The sequence below is a fragment of the Gavia stellata genome, chromosome 30, assembly GCF_030936135.1.
Source record: "Gavia stellata isolate bGavSte3 chromosome 30, bGavSte3.hap2, whole genome shotgun sequence".
NCBI lineage: Eukaryota > Metazoa > Chordata > Aves > Gaviiformes > Gaviidae > Gavia > Gavia stellata.
This window is the reverse complement of record NC_082623.1, coordinates 1,979,645-1,998,794: the sequence shown is the minus strand read 5'-3', so window position 1 is coordinate 1,998,794 and position 19,150 is coordinate 1,979,645. Positions and strand designations below refer to the sequence as shown.

Sequence of the window (19,150 nt, the reverse complement as noted above, 5' to 3'; positions counted from 1 at the left end):
GACGATCCTGTTTTGGGGTAAAGATGGACAAACCAACCTCTCCAGGTCCTTCCAGCCCAGGATTCTGCTAATAAAAAGAGACATTGACCTCAGCAACCCCTAGATGCTCCAGACAAGGCCTCTGCCCTCTTCCCTTCATGCTTTTCATGGGACAGGTCCGTCTCCGGGCTGTGGGTGGTGGCACCCACGCACCGCAGGGTGCTGATGCTGCGGAGCAGCTCCCCGAGGCACGAACCCCAAGCCACCTTTCAGGAGGCTCTCTTGGAGAAGCATCTTCCCGAAGAAGCTGTCGCGAGCCCCGGGCAAGGTTCATCTCTGCCGTCCACCTCTGCCGGGTGAATTTTTCAGCTAAAACTGCTCGTTGCCAGCCGAGCGCGGCTTTTTGGGCTGCGCAGGTCGCACGGACAGAGTTTGCAGCCCCGTCCCTCCACGAGCTCTGCCTGGAAGGGGAGCTAGCTCAGCCCCCCACCCCCGTGTAGGGCCTGCACCCCAGCTTTCTCCTGAGGGCGCGGGTGGCAGAGTCCCCATGCTGCTGTCACACAGTGCCATCTTGTGGGTCCTGCAACATAGACTGGAGCCAAGGCAAGGAAAAAAAACAAAAACCCGAATCTGGCTCCATCCACGCCATCGCTGATGCAATTTTGCTCCATAAAAGCAATTTGGGAGTGGGAGGAGGCTGGGCTGGAGCGGGGACGGTGGCGGTGATTGTCTGCCTTCGGAATGACCGGGAGCGGTTCGTGAGCTGGTGCTGTGCCTCAGTTTCCCCATCTTTAAGAGTCGGGATAACTGTCTCTGGTTTTCTTTCCGAGGTGCTCTGGGAACCACAGCAAGACGTTGCTGTTAGCAGCTCCACCGTGGGCCCGTACCCACTGTGTGTCCATACCCTGCTCCGGAGCTGTTTTGAGATGGGACACCCAAAAACCACTCCCCGATCCAATGGCACCAGCCTTCGCCTCTCACCAGGCTCTGAAGGTTCCCTGCCTCACTGTCACGGGAAATTCAATATTATTTTTTTAAAAGCATGTATTTGGCTTTAATTTTACATTTGGGCCCGTTTCTCTGTGTCTTTTTTCAAGCCCCCCAAGGGCCAGAATCACCCTTTTCAGTTTGTTGCGTTCATCTGGTTTGCAGTGAGCCCCTGGCACCGGGAGCTGGGGGTTTCTGGCCCCCCCAGACCCACTCTCAGCACCCTGCGGGGTGGATGGAGCCAAATCCTGCCCCACTCCCCTCCCCGGCCCAGGGTTTTTCCACGGCAGCAGCTCACCCAGCTGCTGCAATCCCAAAGATGCGGCAGAGCTGCTGCTTGGGGGTTTGGCAGGGTTTGCTTTTGCAGGCAGCTGCCCCATCTCCCTGCCTGCGAGAGGAAAAGGGGATAAAACAAAACGAGGCTCCTCCGCGCTGGGGAGTGGCCTGGGGACAAACCGGCATCGTGGCAGCCTGCCAGCGCCTTGTCCTCAGACGCAGTCCAGCAGTGGGGACTCGTGTCCCCTCCCTGGGTTCGGGGTCTGAGCCTCTTCCCAAGCCCAGAGCCACCCAGCACACGCAGCAGCGGGAGCACAGGGGTGGGCTGAGGCCAGACAGCTCATCACAGCAGTGAGCACCACAAGTGGGTACCGCAGAGTACCCACTTGATGCCCTGGGCATCACCCTTAGCCGGGCTCGATGGGTGCTGCATCCATAATCCTGCATCCCCCTCCGTGCTGCCTCACTGAGGATGAGCTGGGAGCATCTCCATCCCTGCTCCCACAGACTGGGGCTGCGCTGGGGTCAGAGCTGCGCTACACGTCCCGTTGTCCCGGTCATCGGCCCCCGGAGCCCGGTCCTGGAGGGACCTCAGGCAAAGACAACCCATGTGCCACCTCCTGCCTCCAGCGCGGGCAGTGCGGCCCCTCCAGCCCCCCTTGCAGACACCCCGGTCCTACAACAACATCTCCGGACGGTGCAGAGGTGCTCAGAAAGCCTGCCCTGCTCCTACGCGTCTGCCACCGCAGGGGGACGAGTTCAGTTCACGGCTGCAGCGGTACCCCAATGGCATCCCCACTGCTGGTGGATCTCATCTGGTCCCATCCATCCTGGGTTTTTCCCCCCCCCTTCCTCATGCTCCCCAGGGCTGGATCAGCCCCGGAGAAGCCAAGTGAGCTACAAAAGACAGGAGGGAAGGGAAGCAGCAGCCCTGCTCCCCACCGGGCCTGTTACTAAGCTAATATGTAGCAGCCAAAGTCATCTGGGGCTGCTGGAAATCACTGGTCCTTCTCCAGTGCTGGCCTCCAGCCTCCCAGTAACCCCAGTGCTGGCCTCCAGCCTCCCAGTAACCCCAGTGCTGGCCTCCAGCCTCCCAGTAACCCCAGTGCTCAGGATAAGCCACCAGCAATGTTAGCAGGGCATTACACAGAGGAGCGGACACTGCATCTTACCAGTCCGTGTGCCGTGTAAAGCCAGCGTGTACTGGTTGAACTGGTCCAGGATGGAAGATCACCTCCACGATGCTCCTGAAGCACCTGCGGGCAGCCGGGCCCTGAGCGAGCCCCTTGCTGGGGCTGATGCTGGATGGAGGAAGGGAATCCGAGGGTGAGAGGAGACAGAAGCACGATAGGGATGACAGGACAGGACAGGGAAGGACAGAGCCATCGACACCCATGGGTGCCGACAGCCCCAGTGCCCATTGCTTTAGCTGTCTGCAACCCCAAACCCCAGAGAGACCCCAAAGCCCACCCCAAGAAAGGAAACAGAGGCAGAGAAGAGACTTGCTGAGAAGAGATTTGGTAAGAAGAGACTTTTAATCGGACTCCGTTACAGCTGTTACAGGGTTTCTCTCGACTGCCGAGGAGTCCGGCCGGCACGGCACGCGTGGTAAATACACCGGCTACGAGGATACATGGGACGAGTTACTACGAGACCTGTGCTTTTACCTGTACAGGAGGGTTCTGCCAGCGCTGTGCTTGTCCGCAGGGAAAGCGGCCGCATCCTGCGTGCTGCCGTGGCTCTGCCTGGGCTGTGCCGTGTCCCCCCTGGCCACCCGGCTCTGCTCCCCGCTCCTGCCAGCGAGACCCAGGCTTGGGGAAGGATGGGGACAGGAGGGAGGCAGTGAGAGCTGCTCCAGGGAGGGGCTGGGGTTTAATGTGACCTGCCGGGGTCTGGGGTGGGGGCAGGAGGTGAAGCAGGGGCTGTTTTGGAGGGATCAAGGGGAAGGGGCCAAGGGACACCCGGGAAAGGTGCAAATCAGCAGAGTACAGCCAGCTCCAGCCGTCCCTTCTGCTTTGCACCGAGGTCACGGGCAGATCCAGCCCCTGCCTGCAGCACCAGCCACCGAGCCCGATGCTCCGGGATGGAGCATCCCAGCTCCAGCCCTCTGGGGACTGCACGCACCCTTGGACCCGCAGGACCGCTGTCACAGGGTGGACACCCTCCTGCAAAGCTCCTTTCTGCCCTCAGCACCGGCCATCCCCTCTCCAGTCCCGCTTAACCCCTCCCTGGCTCTGTCCCCAGGGAGGGGACAGGGGTTTGACCCCTCCTGATCTACCCAGCACCTCCTTGTCCTCAGCCAGGGACACCATCCTGCTCCAAGCAGCGGGATCCAGGCTGGGAACCGAATGGGAACCTGATGTGGGGGGACAGGAATATCGGCAGCGGTTCCCCCCCTCCTTCTCCCACCGCCCAGAGGAAAAGTGAAAAGTGCCTGTGCTCACAACTAGCAGCTATTCCCTGTGCCTCCGTGGAGAAAAAGAGGAAAAAAAGTGATTTCTAGGGCTAAAAGCCACCGGGGGTCGGCCCGATCTGCAGCCCAGGACCCCGAGAAGGTGCGTGGAAGGAGAGCCTGCCGCGGCGAGCGGGAGAAACCCCCAACGCAGGCTCCAAAAGTGACCGAGTACAGCGAGAAGTCAATCCTAAACAAAAGACACCCGCGCACACATACACGCGCACACCCCCACGCACGGCATCTACGGACGAACACACGCACGCTCACACGGCGACGACACGGATCACTTAAAATTTAAACACGCGCCCCCCCCCCCCCCCCCCGCCCCCCTGTGTCTAACACCGAGCGAATGCCACGAAGAAATACAGTATTTCCACAGATAAAAAGAAAGGTGTCATCCCTCCTCCTCCTCCTCTTCCTCTCTGCTGCATCCCCAGGGCAGCTGGACCCCCTGGGGCTGGGGAGGGGACAACCACCCACCACGTATGAGAAATAAAAAGGTAAAAATATGTCCCGATATACAATGAGAATTGATCTGTACAGCACTGGGAATGAAAATAGGTCACGGGCCACTTTGGAATATGTTTTGTCATTTAACAGCATTTACAGTGACATTTACAGAATAAATATACAATAGAAATAGAGAATCTCTAGGTTATTATTCCATCTCCTCTCTCTGTATATATTTTATATGTATATAATATAGCTTTTTGTTACCTTCTTACTGACTTTGCCTCTTATTGATGCTGCAAGAAGAGGGGAGGAAAGCGAACACCTCCCTGGCTGGTTTGGGAATGGCGATGGGACAGACGGAGGGCCGGATCCTTCCCCCCAGGGTTCGAGGAGCATCACGCCACGGGAGCGGATGGGACTAAGCGCTTTGGCTACAGGAGGTGTCCTGCTCCGTTAACTCCATGGGAGCTATGGTGGGAATCCGGCCCCCGGTCTCAGGGACATCGGGAAGGTGACATCGGGCAACGATTTGGCTCATCCTCTGTTTTGCTGGTCGGGTGGAGGAAACTGGGGACAGAGGGAGAAGTAAGAGACGGGAGGGAACATCTTGCCTAATGATGGGGAAATGCCACGGGGTTTTGTGCTTCTCCCATTCAGGGACGATGCGGTGGGGATATTTCTCTGTCCCTCCGCCCGGGCAGGGGAAGGAGAAAGACAGCGGAGGGGATGGTGGAGGGGGGACCGCTGGAGGAGAGGCACGTGCACGGCTGATCCTGACCACGTGGGGTTGGTGCTTCTCAGAGCCGGCAAAGACTGAGTGCTTTGGTTCAGTCCATGCCCCCATTTCCCCCCCTGGAAAAGTGGCTAACGAAGGGCCTGGGCTAATTGCCCAGGAAGAGTCGCCAGGTCACCAGCCAAGCCCATGGAGAAGGACTAGAAATAAAGGATCACAACCCACACAAGAAACGTCGTTGGGGGGGACCTCCTGGCCCCAGGGATGCTAAGAGAAGTCAAGGATGTAACAAATGGACCAGGTACTTTCTGCCTTCGCTTCCCAGCTGAAAGGAGAATTGAGGTGGAAGAAAACCCATTGATAGGAAAGCAAAGGAGAGAAGGGCTCGTGGGCAAGCACCCACACACGTGGCCTTCGGACTGGCTTGAAATACCACCCTGCATGACCTAAGCCCAGCAGGACCAAACATGAGGAGCTCCCTTGGCTTTTGGAGGCCGTAGCAACGTGCTGAGAGGGAAGGAGGCTGCAAGCAGGCTGCTGCACCCTTGTCCCCACGGGGAAAGGAGGAAGGAGGAAGATGCCACGTAATACTGGTACCCTTGACAGAAATGCTCGGCTACATGTGGGATTCGGGGAAATGACCCTCAGTCCCAGTGGGAGAGACTCTGAGCTGGGAGATTCCAACCTTTCCTAGAGAGCATGGGGAGAAACAACATAAGGTGACATTAATCTGGTCCCCAGGCAACACGGACGGGCACGATAGAGGCCCCTGCGCTCTACCACGGGCTCACCAGCCTGGATCGAGGGCTAGCGGGGACGCTGGGACCTGGCACTGCTGGTGCTCAGCAGAGCCCTGCTGTCCCCAAGAGCTGGTTACCCCCATCCGAAGGCTGGTGAGCCCCCGTGGAGATGCAGCAGGAAGCAACGCAGACCCCCTGGCTCGAAGCTATGAGAAACGAGGACGTATGTCCAGAGATAATCACTGCCCAGCTCACCTCAGCTGGTGGGTGCAAGGGAGGTAAGTCAGGGGGTGGTTTCCTGAGAGCTAAACCAGGACTGTGGTAGGACTGGATGCCCCACAGCTTCTCTGCTTGTCCCTCTGGGACATCTAAAAAGAGCGGCAAGAGGAGACGATCACCATGCCAGGGATTTTGGTTCAGCAGAGCACCCCACATGCCAGCAGTAATTCCAGGAGAGCGCTCCTGACCCCCATCATGGTAACCCTATCCAGACCCCATACGCACTCACACATCCAAATCACCCTCACTTCAGAGGTCCTTCTACCACTCAGCACGATAACTGCCTATCCATGGAGCATGCCGACCACATCGTCCCACGGCCGTGACATCTCCGTGTCGCAGAACAACCCACGGACGCTGTCCCTGTGCTGGTGGTAACAAAACAGGTACCAAGGACCCACCATCCACAGTCTCACACATTGCAACGTCTCAGCCGGCCCCACGCTGCTCCCTGCCAACCCTGGTCAAAATCTGGGGGTTATTTGGGTGCGTCCACAGCTATAAAAACCTACAGGAGATACAACAACAACAACGGTGACAACAACAGCACCTTTTTGTGCTATGAACATCGATGGTTAATTGTGCTCGTTGGAATAAGGCCATGACTCCTCCCGGCTAAAGGACAACAGACTGGGAGGGAAGAGCGCTGGGTAACAGGAGGAAGCGTGGTTGGCTTTCCGCCTGACGCCAGGTCCTTTTTCCAACCATCAGCTGCTTAGAAAAGAGAGATTCTTTGCTTCGGATTTGAGCTGCGTGAGAACAACTCGGAAAGATACTGCAGCGTCTCTTGTTCCTCCTCCCTTCCCCAAAGGCAAGCCCAGGGGATCCTGCCTTTCAGACAAGGCTTGTCGGAGGAGTCCTGCCCCTCCTGCAGTCCCTTCTTCCCGATGTCACCTTAGAAATGGCTGCTTTTGGTTACAATTTTAAGAGGGGGTTTCTTCTTCATCTTCCTTATTAATTAATTTTCCTGTTGCCTGGACAGCCAGGACCCACTCCCCAGTGACCTCCTCTCCCGGTGGGGGTGGTCGGCAGGCAACCATCACAGTTCGGATTCAGGGGTGCTGGCCAGTAGGTACCCACTGCCGTATCGTCCGTTGGGGGCACTGCTCATTTCCATGGGGGAGTTGCTCCCGGGACCCAGGTAGGAACGGTGCGTGGGCATGGGGGACGGGGTCTCGCTGGGCACTTTGCTCAGGATGAAGCGGGTCTCGTCGTTGTCTTCCAAATTGGAGATGTCCTTCATCATCCGTCCCTTCTTGTAGGTGACGGAGAGGGCATTGGAGCCGTCTGAGACGAGGTGGAACTGCCGGAGGATGAAGACCAGAGGCAGAGGGAGGGATGCCAGGATGATCAGAGAGATGAGAATAGCCATGGCCCAGGTCGGGTAGAAAAGGAACTTTTCTGCAGCCTGGAAGAGACAGATATTAGTGTCAGGGGGCTGTTACAGCAAAGGTGATGCACACCAGGTACAACGTCTCCTAAGTGCTAGGCAATTCCTGCTGCCTCCAGCCAGACTTCATCCTCAGGGGGACCACATGAAGCTATCAGAAGGTGGGTTCAAATCAGGGAAAAGGATGTGGTCCTGCACGCAGCGTGTAGCTGTGGAAGCAAACCAAAACCCAAGCTCAAACTTCAGCCCATGGTCGGAGCTGGCTGGAGACTTCTGGGCAGCGTGGACAAACCCGATTGACTACAGAGGATGAGTGGCCACCAGCAGGATGTCTCCCAGCAGGAAAGGGCCGGAGAAATGATCAGAGCTGGGAAGGGCAGGGTGGTCTGCAGCTCCCAGCTGCCCCCTGCTCAGCCTGGACCTGGGGTGGAGGTGGCCGCGGGGAAGGGAGCTGTGCTCACCTCCTCTCTGATCCATGCACTGTAGCCCGGGGGACTGACTCCCAGCTGGATGATGCTGGCAGTCATGAGCACGGCCATGCAGATGGGAGAGACGTACTTCCAGGTGTAGTAGTAGAACTGATAGGGCCGGAAACCCAGCATTTCCGTCAGCTCCTGCATGAACCTGCCGAGAAGAAGAGATGGAGCCATGCCGTTCCCCACCTCCAGGTGAGAAACTCCCTCCCAGGAGCCCCCGTTGTGAATTATACTCGAGACAGAGCCTGAAGAAGAGCCCAGCTGATCCAGGCAAGCATCTATGTGTCCCTCAAGCCTGTAGGACTGGTTGGGAACCTCCTAAGGAAAAGGCCATTTGAGCATTAGCCAGAACCTCCCTTGCTCTGGCCAACTCATGACCAACAAGAACAGACACTGCGGGGAACAAGGTCTCCTTCCAGAAGGACCTGGAAACCTCAGACAAAGGGTAATCACAAGTGACAGAGCACCATAACCAACACTAGATACCCACTAGAAGGACCTGCTCTTGGGGCTGGGTTACATCCAGGGCAGAGCGGGGGATTAAGGTGAACTGAGCTCCTGCCTCTATAAGGTAGCTGCCCCCGGGATATTTGCTCCATCAGAGCTGGCCTCCTGGGGGAAAAGTCATATGGAAAAGGGCTGGAAGGAGGGGTTTTTTTACCCAGGAGTTATTCTTTTTGTTGTACAAACGCCTTACTTCTTGGTGCCGTAAATCCAGGCCACAGCGATGTTCTCCAGGATGACCACGACTGTGAGCGGCAGCGTGGCTGAGTAATCATCAAACATGGTGACAAAGTAATTCCCAGAGCGCTGCACAAAGATCAGTCCCACCATGAAGGCGAAGATGCAGCAACCAACTGTGGGGAGCAAACAGGCAAGGTCAGCAGAGCACCCCAAGGAGAATCAAGACCTCCATCATGCAGGCTGTTCCCTGCATTAGCAGGACGCAGTACACGTCCACGCTCTTGTGGACTGACTCCCCAGGGCAATGGGGACCCTCCACCCCTTCCCCAGGAGGATGCCGGAGAAAAGACCTCACCTGTGAACACTTCCTTCCGCACCTTGAAGGTGTCGATGATGGGTGTAGTGATGCCTGACATGGTCCCGATCATGCTCCCCAGCCCCAGGTTTATCAGCATCAGGAAGAACATGACGGACCAAAACGGTGAGGCTGGGAAGTGGGTCATGGCTTCTGTGAAGGCAATGAAGGCCAGGCCAGTTCCTTGTACCGACTGTTCAGGGGGAGAGAGGACCAAAAGATGAGGAGAAACACACCAGGGACACAGCCTACAAGCCCCTGCATGCCTCAGAGCTCTCCTGTTGCACTAAACCACTCTTCAAGGAAAGAAAATTCCAGTCTGGTACCCCAGCCTGGAAGCGGTGATGACCCTACTAGACTTGCTATGGGCAGACCTTTTCCCCACCTCGGGAAGGGCCACTGCGTGCTGGGGAAGACCACAGGGACAGGGAATCCCCATCCGTGGAAGGTCTCTAAAAATAGTCTTTCCAGATCCATGTGCCGGGAGTGACACAAGTAGAGCAGCTCCTATGAGGGAGAGGCAGTGGGGTAGATGACCTCCTGGTCCTACCAGGAATGCCACCAGGTACCTTGTTGAGTTCATCCTCCAACAGGCAGGCATCCAAGCCCAGCTCTTTGAAGTGCCCCTCTTTCACCGTCATGATCACCCTGTACATCTCATTGTAGTCCTTGGCGGTGAGGTGGGAGAAGTTCACGTGGGGTGGGATGAGGTCGTGGCTCAGCACGTTGGTGTTCAGGTAGCCCAAGATCTTCTCAGCGTTCCTAAGGGAGAGCAGAGCCTGGTCACCCAGAGATGTCCCCTTCCTCCCACAGTGGAGGATGGGCCCTGACCATGGAAGCCCTGTGCACCAGGCAGGATGAACCTCCCTGGGTCTCGTCACTCAGGTCCCAGTCAGAGGACCTCTTTGCAGTTTCCCAAGGTGTAAGTAAACATTGCATTAGGCCACATGACAGAGGATGGGGGACCACCAGGGAATGGGCTCTGTGCACCTCCTTTTCAGCCACGTGCTGCTGTGGCTTCTCTCCTGCTCTGGGACTCCACGCTGCATGGCCAGGATTTTTATGGATTCAGCTCACTGTCTCAAGATAATACTAGGTGCACAAACTCACCTTCCTCCAGCTGCTTCTGGGGTGCAGCACAGCACAAGTGGACCCTATGCTGAGTCAAAACTGGGGGAAACCTAGGTGATGTGACCAGACGTGTTGGATTTAGCCTCAATTTGCAGACTAAAAAAACAGCTTAAAGCTGGATCTTAGGTTGGAGGAGCTGAATACCCAACTGCCTCAGCTACAGTGGGACATCTCTGGAGATCTGGGTCTTGACCATCAGGAACTTGGGTCCACCAAAAGACAGTATCGCCCAGCTCCAGAGCACTTACTCTATTGCCTCCAGACTCACCCCACAACCAGCAGCAGCAAAGATCCGCCCACCCCGAACAGAGAAAAAGCAAATCTTACTCCACCACACATTTCTCGTTCATGATGTTGGCCTTGAAGCCCAGCACAGCAAACACAACCAGGGTGGCCAGGACAGACGTGAAGAAGTTGATGAAGGAAACAAGTGTGGCATCGAAGTGGCAGTTGTTGTCCTGTTTGTTGTAGCTAGAGAAGGCGATGACCCCCCCAAAGCCCAGGCCTAAGGCGAAGAAAACCTGTGTAGCTGCCTCCCGCCACACCTGGGGGTCCAGCATCTTGTCCAGCTTGGAGGGGAGACAGAAGAAGAAGTTGCGTGGTTTGGTGGCCCCACAACTCATCCCAGTGGAGCCAGAGCTAAATAAAAAGGCTGCTGTGCCTACAACCTGGGCTGGTCTTGGAGCAGCCATGGGCACGCTTTGATCTACCACAATCGGGTCTTGCACTACCCAGCGCTTACAGGCCCCTTTTTCTCTTTCCCATAGAGGGGGAAACCGAGGCACGGAGAAGGGCAGGTGAAGGTTTGGCCTGGCCATGTCTCTGGGTGCTCCAACTGCCCCAGAGCCCAAGCTGGGTGCCTGATCTCCCAGTGCAAAGCCCTACAGCTTCCCAGTGGCTCACCCAGCTCCCCTGGGGAGCCAGCGTCCCCAGCCCCTCACCCAAGGGAGCCACGTGCTGCCCAGCCATGGATCTCCATCCTCCCCCAGCCATCTCCTGCCTCCGGAGCACCTGGAGCACTTGAAATCGAACGTCTCAGCTGGCGGGTTTGTTTAACCTCCTGTTCCCCCAACCACATCCCCGCTCTCCTGCGAGCCAGAGCTGCAGGCTGGAGGCCTCCGAGCATCATTCATCAAGAGATCATCGTTAATATCTTCTAACAGCCTCGCCGGCTGAGCTGATTCATCTACATCTCTGCTTAATTAATTATTAGCTGCTTAATTAACGGATGCATACCACCAGCAGAGGTTTTGCTGCCAGCCAGCATCTTCCCATGAAGTCTTTAAACATATCTCCTCGGGCACCCCACTCCCCCACCCTGGTGTCTGGGCACCTAAAGGTGATGGGAGTGATGCTAAGACTCAAAGCAGCTCCAGGGCGGTGAGTTTGCGAGGCTCTTGGCTGTCCCGGCCGCACCCGGTATTTAGGGGCTGCTGGCACGTCCTGATGGTATATCAGGATCTCTGAGGTAGTTTGGGGTTGGTACCCTGGTTTTTGGGGTGGGGAGCATAAGGGAAAATAGGGTGTGACCCGCTGGGAGGAGAACCTGCTCGGAGTCTTCTGGGCTTGGATGCTCTCACCTTGGGTGTGAACATGTGCATGATCCCATCGACCGCCCCGCGCAGCAGAAGTCCCCGCACCAAGAAGCAAACCAGCACCACGTAGGGGAAGAGGGAGCTGAAGTACATCACCTAGGGCAAGAGGGATGCAACACGGGCACGATCTCATTTACTGCCCGCAGAGCTCAGCCACCTCCCCATCCAACCCAAGGACATCTCAACAGGGGTGAGAAGGGAGGGTTACCCTCCCCAAAATGAGGTCTGCTCCTCAGGCAGGGCAGGGTGAAGCTGTGGGACTCCTCGGTGCAGGATGTTACGAGTGCTGAAGCTCAGGTGGATTTGCAAAGTGCTTGGGCACAATGGTACTGCTGCTGAATGTGAAGATGCTGGTGTTGGCTCAGAAAACCCCTAAAACACAAACTGCTGGTGCCCGGGGAGCCCGAGGGAAGGAGGGCTCTGCAACCCCCCATCCCCTTCCCCAGCATCTGCCCAGGGCTGCAGGCAGCCCCAGCTGGTTCCTGGCATGGGGCACGTTTCCAGTGCCCCGATGAGCAGATGCAGACAGACTTCATCCTGGGCAGGGGAGACCTGCTGCTGTGGTCCTGCTCCCGCAGCAAACTCCCACCCCCCTGCTCTCGGGGCCGTGGGGCAGGGGTCTCATCGCCCTGTGCTACCTGCTAATGCACCAGAGGTTTTGCAGAGCACATCTGGAGACAGGGATGTTCAAGTGTCCCAGGAGACCATATCCTTCTCCATCTGACCCCGCTGCTTACAGAGCCTTGCTTGAAATGTCAACAGCCTCTGCAAGCTAATGGCATCCCTCTGCCAAAGCTTTCTGTTCCTCCCTGCCCCGCTTCTCCTGCGCACAGTCCCAGTGCTCCCGCCGTGAAGGAGGGCTCAGCTCTCACCATAATCCTACGAGCATCCATCGAGATGGCGTGCATCAGTGGATCGGAGAGCTGATGGCCCCCAAATGCAGGGGCTGGGCAGGCGATTTGGCTAGCCTGATGTGGCTGAGCCCTGGGCCACTGCTGCGGGTGTCGGTTGGACTAAATCTCTTCCCTACACCTTCTTTTGATCTTATTCTGGATCCCCCCAGAGATGGCCCCAACTCTGGAGTGGGTGTGAGCATCCCAGGGGACACAGCATGCTCCAGCCACCCTGGATCAGGGCAGGAGAGCGTGGTCCAGGCAGGAGGTTTCTGCCTCGAGGACAAGACCCCCAGCCAGGCTCAGGTGGCCACCGATACCCACCTTCCCCGAGGACTGGATGCCTTTGATCATGGCCAAGCCAACAAGGCTCCAGGCCACCAGCAGACACAGAGTCATCTTCCAGTTGAGCCCTCCGCTCTCCGAGATGGAGTTGGAGATGTCCAGGGCCTCCCGGTACCAGAAGTAGGTGGTGGCTGAGCTCCTCTCACATTCGGTCTCCACAACTGAAACGGAGCAGAGGCAGGAGAGCGTGAGGGGGCTGCGGGAGAGTCACCCACCATCTCTTAGGGGATGAACATCAGTTAATGTCAAAGACCTGCCGGAGCTGGCCAGGGAAGGCAGGCACCCCTGGAAACTAAGGGACAGGAATTAGTGGGGCTCATTTTTAGCAAGAAAAAGAAGAGACAGGACATAAAGTCATTGTCAGGTGAAAATAAGATGTTAAATTTGCATTTGCTGTAAAACCTCCTAGAGTGTCCCAAGGAGATGCTCAGACGCTATTAAATACCATTAGCCCCATCAGCGTCTCAGTCAGGCACTGACGGAGCAGCCAGGTAAGCCCTGCTCAGCTCTCGCTGCCTCCCTCCATGGTCCTGGGTCAGGTCCTGGCCCCGAGCACCGAGGCAGCCCGGAGACCCAACCTCTGCATCCCCAAACTGGCATCAAATCCCATCAGTGGGGACAGACCCCAAGGACAGAGCATGGGAGAGACTCGTCCAACCCAAGGGAAACATCTCCCTATGATCAAGGCAGCTGGACCAGACAGGACCCAGTGCCCCAGGAGACACCCCAACCTCTGGTGTTCCCAACCGACAGTAGCTACAGATGTTGGGGGTCCCCAGTGTCCCACAGCCCCAATTCCCCGGGAAGTGCTCCCTCCCAGCCAAGCCTCCCCCAGCGCCGGCGGCCATCCCTTGGCGGCCATCCCTTACCGGCCACCGAGCCGTTTTTCACGATGGGACACTCGCTCCAGGGAAGAGGGTACTGGAAGGACTTGAAGAAGTAAAAGATGCTCCAGCCAATGATGACATTGTAATAGAGACCGACGAAAAAACAGACCTGGGGGGAGGAGGGAGGACACGGTATTAAATCGCAGGGCGGTGACGCTGTCCCCAACACACCTCCCACTGGGCAGGGACCCAGGCGGGGAGCAGGGCTACTGGGATCAGGGCACGGGCCCATTCCCCACCCAGCCCTAGACCCATGGGTGGAGCTGGAAAAACTCCCCTTGACCTCTCAAACCTCCGCGTGGGGCCCCTCGAGGTCTGCTTCCAGGCCACCCCCTTTTGCAGCTTGCAAAGCCGTCCCATGCACCCCAATGCGGGGGCCCGAGGGGACCCATGGGTGCACTCACAAGGCAGCTGGCGTAGCCGATGCCCCCCAGGCGAGGACAGATGTAATTCCAGACGCCGATGCTGCCCCGGCGGATCCGCTGCCCCACCGCCAGCTCCAGGAAGAAGAGGGGGAGCCCGATGATGATGAGCAGGACCAGGTATGGGACCAGGTAGGCACCTGGCAGAGGAGAGAAAGCTCATCATGGACCCGTCTCTGCCGGCTCTCATGCAGCTAAGGATGGACGGGCAGGGATGGACACGCAGGGCAGAGCTGGGACAGGCACTGTCTGGTCCACCGGTTCATTTGCAATGGATCTGGGAATGGAGATCAGTGCTTGGGCAGCAGAGAAGACAGCCGTGGAGAGGAGCGAACACACGTGCGTGGAAGGGAAGCGTGCAACAACCCCTGCCAGCGTGGGTACACGTGCGATAGACCCCAACGCACCCGCCCAGGCGCGAGGAGACACTTCCGTAAGGTCACCCCATGGGGACACGCACGGGTTCCCGGCCATCTCAGACACACGGGCAGGCAGGAGCCCTCCTGTTCACCCAGGTCCTGCCTGCACACGCCTGTCTGAGCACAACCCAGCCCCCCGCACCGACACGCACCCCCCGCGCGCACCCGCATCCCCGACGGCAGCATTCACACCACATGCTGCCCAGCGCGGAGCGAGGTCCTCTGGTAGGGGTAGAAACAGCTCCAATTAGAAACTCAGTTAATCTCTGCCTAATTGAGGAGGTCGGAGAGAAATTAGCAGTTCCCGAAGCATAACCAAATGACCGTAAAGGATGCGATGACTCACGCTGCAGCGCCCGACTGATGAATTACTCCAGCCTCCTGCCAGGGGCTGAGGAGGGGGCTCAGGACCATGTAGCTCGCTCCCGCAGGGCAGCAGGCGATCCAAAGGCACCCGCCGGAGCCCGGTTGCATTGGGCAAATTCCCGGTTGGATTTACACCCCAGTGACAGCCACCACCGCCTGGCCCCGGGCAGGACCTGTGGTAGCTGATGCTGCTCCGAGCAGCGGCGCTGCAAAGCGGTTCAGCCCGCAATAGTGTCCCGGGCTGAGAGCCCCGGCAGCGGGTTGGGGATCAATGCGTTACAAACGCAGGTGGGGAGATAAATTAAGATGCAGCGGCCCAGGGTGATTAGGAGGATGAAAGGAGAGACAAAGAGCAGGGCAGAGCTGGAACCCAGCGTAATTTGGGAAGGACCACGAGCATCCCATCCCTGCGACGCCCTCCTGGGCATCCGCACCTCGACCTGCGGATGGACGGAGATGAGACAGATGGACAGATTCAGATGCAAATTTGTCCAATATTGGAGATTTTCTTCCTGCGATCTCTGGAAAGATGGGCACCAGCTCATGCCCGTGCATCACCATGCTCGGCAGCACTGGCGTGGAAGCACAGTGGGCAGCGCTGCCAGCCCATGCCGGCTCCCGGCACACCGAGTCCTGGAAATTTGGCTCTATCCCATCTTGCTACCAGCACGCAGCCATTCTCCCCAGCAGACGCCCGCTTGGGGAGCAGCAGAGAAAGCAGCAGCCGCCACCACATCCCGGGGCGGCTCAGCACACCCAGAAGTGGTCTGTCCATCACTCCCCGGCTCCCACATCCGTCTGTCTGGCACCAGCCTCACAGCCCGGGGGGAATGCCAGCTGGCAGCCGAGAGGGTTAAACATGGAAGAAAAGGCAGAAAACCAGTGTCTGCCCTATGGGACAGGGGAGATGATGCCACTTGGCCGACGGAAAAAGTGCAGGAAAGCTCAGCAATCTTCTGCTCAAGCCAGATCCCAACTCCGTGCCTCAGTTTCCCCATCAGTAAAACAGGGGCAACGGTTGGGGCAGGCTGTAAAGCCTTTCCTGAGACCTGCTGCAGGAAGACGTTACACAACAGCAAGGAGCTCCTAAAACCAGCTGCTTGTCCCGGTCCCTGTCTGGCTCAGCGCCCCTGTGTCCCACCGCAGGATGGGGCCGAGCCAGCGCGTTCAAAGCCAGCACGCCCGTCTCCTCCGCTGCAGCGGGTCTCAGGGCTGTTGTAGGTTCAATTCCCCATCCCCACGTCACATCCCATCTGGCCTTTTGTCTAAAAACACTTGCTTAATGCTCCCCACATACGGACAGCAAATTCAGCCCTGGATTTGCTAGGGAATACACCAGGATGAATCCCAGCCCAGGAACACAAGCGGCTCCTCCTGTTACCCAGCACCTCAGACAGCCGAGGCTAAAGCCCCCCAAACATACAGGACAGCAGAGAAATCAGCGTAAGTGGAGAAATTTCCATTCATTGCACTAATTACAGTTAGTTATTGACTGCTGTGCCAGTGGGGAAACTGAGGCACAGTTGGGTTCAGTGCTTACAGAGAAGCGGGACTTTGGATCTCCAACCTCTGGGTCTGAGCTGGTTCCCAGTCTCGTTTAACCGGGAAAACTTCTTGGAAGTCGGAGGCCAGATGCAGAGAGCTGTGTAATGAAGCCAGCAGGGCCATATCCATCTATCCCAGCCCTGAATTTAGCCCCGGCACTGCCTCCGACCTCCTTCAGTTCACGCTTACAACCCTCCCCGCTGCATCCGATGCACACGTGCACCAGCACATGCAATGCAGCTAACGCAGGCGTTCAAGCCCCGCAACGCCTGCGGATGCTCACTGCAACCCAAGACCACGCCGAGACGTCCCCATCGGCTTTGCAACGTGACGAACACGCCGTGCAAAGCCGTGCTGCACCGAAACCGAGCCTCGCCAGAACCCAAACTAGGGCACCCGGAGCTAAGCGTGCCAGCGGCTGGGGAGATGTTGGGATGCAGGAGACGGCCGCAGCGTGCTCCATCTCAACCGGGAGGGGAAGGCGATGGGGGTGCGAGCAGCCCCCGGGGTGGGAAGTGCTGACTGCACAGGTTTTCGTTCGGGAGAATGACTCATCGTGAAGATGACACCGGAGATGTTTTAATTATTGAGAGCACTGCAGGCTTGCCAGCTCGGGGGCTGGGGGCACGCCGAATGATGCAGCGCCGGGAAGAAGGCGAGTGCAAGGGGGAGAGGGGAAAGCTGGGCTGATCCTGCCTTCGTCCAAAGCCGCTCAGCAGGGGCTGCTTCCCATCCCCGCAAAGGTCAGGGCTGCGGCGGAGAGGCCTCGAGGGTTGGGTTTGGATTAATGATGACAACCTGCCCTCTCATCAGTGTCATGAAGGGTGTCGGGTCTCAGCAGGGCTGGAAGTGACCTGGCCCTCCTGGGCTGCTCCGGGAAGCCCAGGGAGGGGCATGGGGCGGGATGGAAGGATGGGCTGGCTGGAAGGAGGGTTTGGGAAGGGGCTGGAGCATACACAACGTGGCTTCGGGACCTAGGGAAATAGAGGGACTCTTTCTCCTTTTTTCCCCCCCCCTAGTTTCCAAATTGCCCCAACAGGAATTGGGGGCTGCAGTGAGAAATCCGGGCTCCCAGCCTGGGATTCACCTTGACTTTGGAGCAGACAGGAGGACACCCTTTAGGAAGAGGCTGTCCTGGAGGTTCCTGCATCTCTGCACTGATGCACACACAGCGGTGAGCAGCTCCTGGCTGCCCCTTTCCTCCTTCAGAGCCCAAATAACCCCCATCCTGCCCCGGGATCCACACCCCAATGGGAGCAGCCTGAGTGCAGCGGGGCAGGATTGGGCCATACCCCCTTCCCCAAGGGCTGAGCCCGTCCCTGCCCCATCTCTCACCTCCTCCATTCTTCTGGCAGAGGTAGGGGAAGCGCCAGACGTTGCCCAGCCCCACGGAGTAGCCGATCTGTGCCAGGATGTACTGCAGCTTGCTGTTCCACGCTGGCCGGTTCTCCGCATCCAGCTCCTCCTCTCCATCCTTCTGCTTGTCCCAGGTCTCCCCGGTCACGTTGAGGATGCTGCGTTTGTAGTCCACGGGCTCTTCGTGGGCCAGCAAGTCGGCCACCGACTCAGTGACATGCTCGCTGCTGTGCTCCCGCTGCGTCACCTTGCTGTTCTTCGGCATTGGGACGGCTCCGTGCGGCCCCGGGGGGCGGGATGGGGCGAGGGGAGAAGATGAGTGTCCCGCAGGGAACGGCGCTGGTGTCAGCTACAGCTCGGGCTTCACCTCCTCTTCATCAGCAGGACCTGGGCGGGGAAGGGGTCAGCGGAGGATGAGTTGGTTTTGCCTTACCCCGAGGGTGTCCTGGCGCTGGTGGGAGCGGCAGCACCAGGGGGAGAAGGGTCTCCACCACCCCCTGCCTTGGGACCTCCCTTTGGGCTGGGGGATGCTTAGGGCCCCCTTCTCCATCAGTGATGGACCAGAGCAACCCCCTGGTTCAGCATTCATGGAGAAGAGCCTCCGGCGACCCACAGGAGGGAATTTCCCTGGGCTGCAGGGGACGGTGACAAGCGATGGAGCTGGGCACATTGCCATGACACCTCTTTTCCCCTCTAACAACCCCGATCCCGCGAAGGCTGACACCGCATCCAGCGCCGCTGGCCGGGGCTCTGCCCTCCCTGCCCCGCTCCCTCCCCTCCTGGCCCCTCGGCAGAGTCCGGCCTCAGCCCCACGATGGCTCAAAAGCGCTGGGGGGACAGTGACACACGCCCGGGCTATCTCTCCATCCCTGGACATTACCAGGAGTGACTTAAAAGCCTGGGAGCCTGCAGCTAAATCTTCCCAGGAGCTTTACAACAGATAACTGCTGCAAAACAGCGGCAGCCGACGTAAAGCCATCAACCGGCCCCTCCACCTTCCCAGCCTTCACCGTGGGCCAGCATTGGCCGGGGAAAACCGTACCAGTCCCACAGCATCCACGTGGCTACACCAGTTACACCAGTTTGCCCCTGCCGCCTCACTCCCAAAACTGACGGCACCAGATCCCATGGGTGCGGGGCCGGGGTGGGCACCGGCAGGGTAATTTTTGGACCCACGGAGGGAGTGTGGGTGCGAGCGTGGGTTCACCGCCGGCGCAGTGATGAGTGGATATGCGTGGTGGGTCATGTTTGCAAACAAGCGGCCACGCTTTTGCACCGGGGACTCCTCCGGCTGCGGGACCGATCCTGCACAGAGGCCTTTCAGGGGGTGCCTGTGAGCCGGCTCAGCCCTGCAGTGCTCACCCCCACCTCAAAAAGCTTGGGG

The 19,150-nt window shown here is 58.2% G+C and overlaps 1 protein-coding gene across 2 annotated transcripts; it reads right to left on the bottom strand.

The window, feature by feature from the left end:
- Positions 1 to 6,941: 6,941 nt before the first annotated feature.
- Positions 6,942 to 18,031, bottom strand: SLC6A17 (solute carrier family 6 member 17). Of its 2 annotated transcripts, none has more exons than XM_059831341.1 (11): positions 17,746 to 18,031; positions 14,063 to 14,220; positions 13,641 to 13,767; positions 12,751 to 12,932; positions 11,519 to 11,629; positions 10,266 to 10,507; positions 9,370 to 9,569; positions 8,808 to 8,990; positions 8,466 to 8,625; positions 7,754 to 7,916; positions 6,942 to 7,310 (listed from the first exon to the last, which is right to left on the bottom strand). In XM_059831341.1, the coding sequence occupies exons 1-11, from the start codon at positions 18,029 to 18,031 to the stop codon at positions 6,942 to 6,944; spliced, it is 2,181 nt and encodes a 726-aa protein (XP_059687324.1). The 2 variants fall into 2 exon arrangements, with proteins under 2 accessions (XP_059687324.1, XP_059687323.1); XM_059831340.1 differs by having other exon boundaries at positions 8,808 to 9,000; positions 9,377 to 9,569.
- Between the last annotated feature and the right edge of the window lie 1,119 nt (positions 18,032 to 19,150).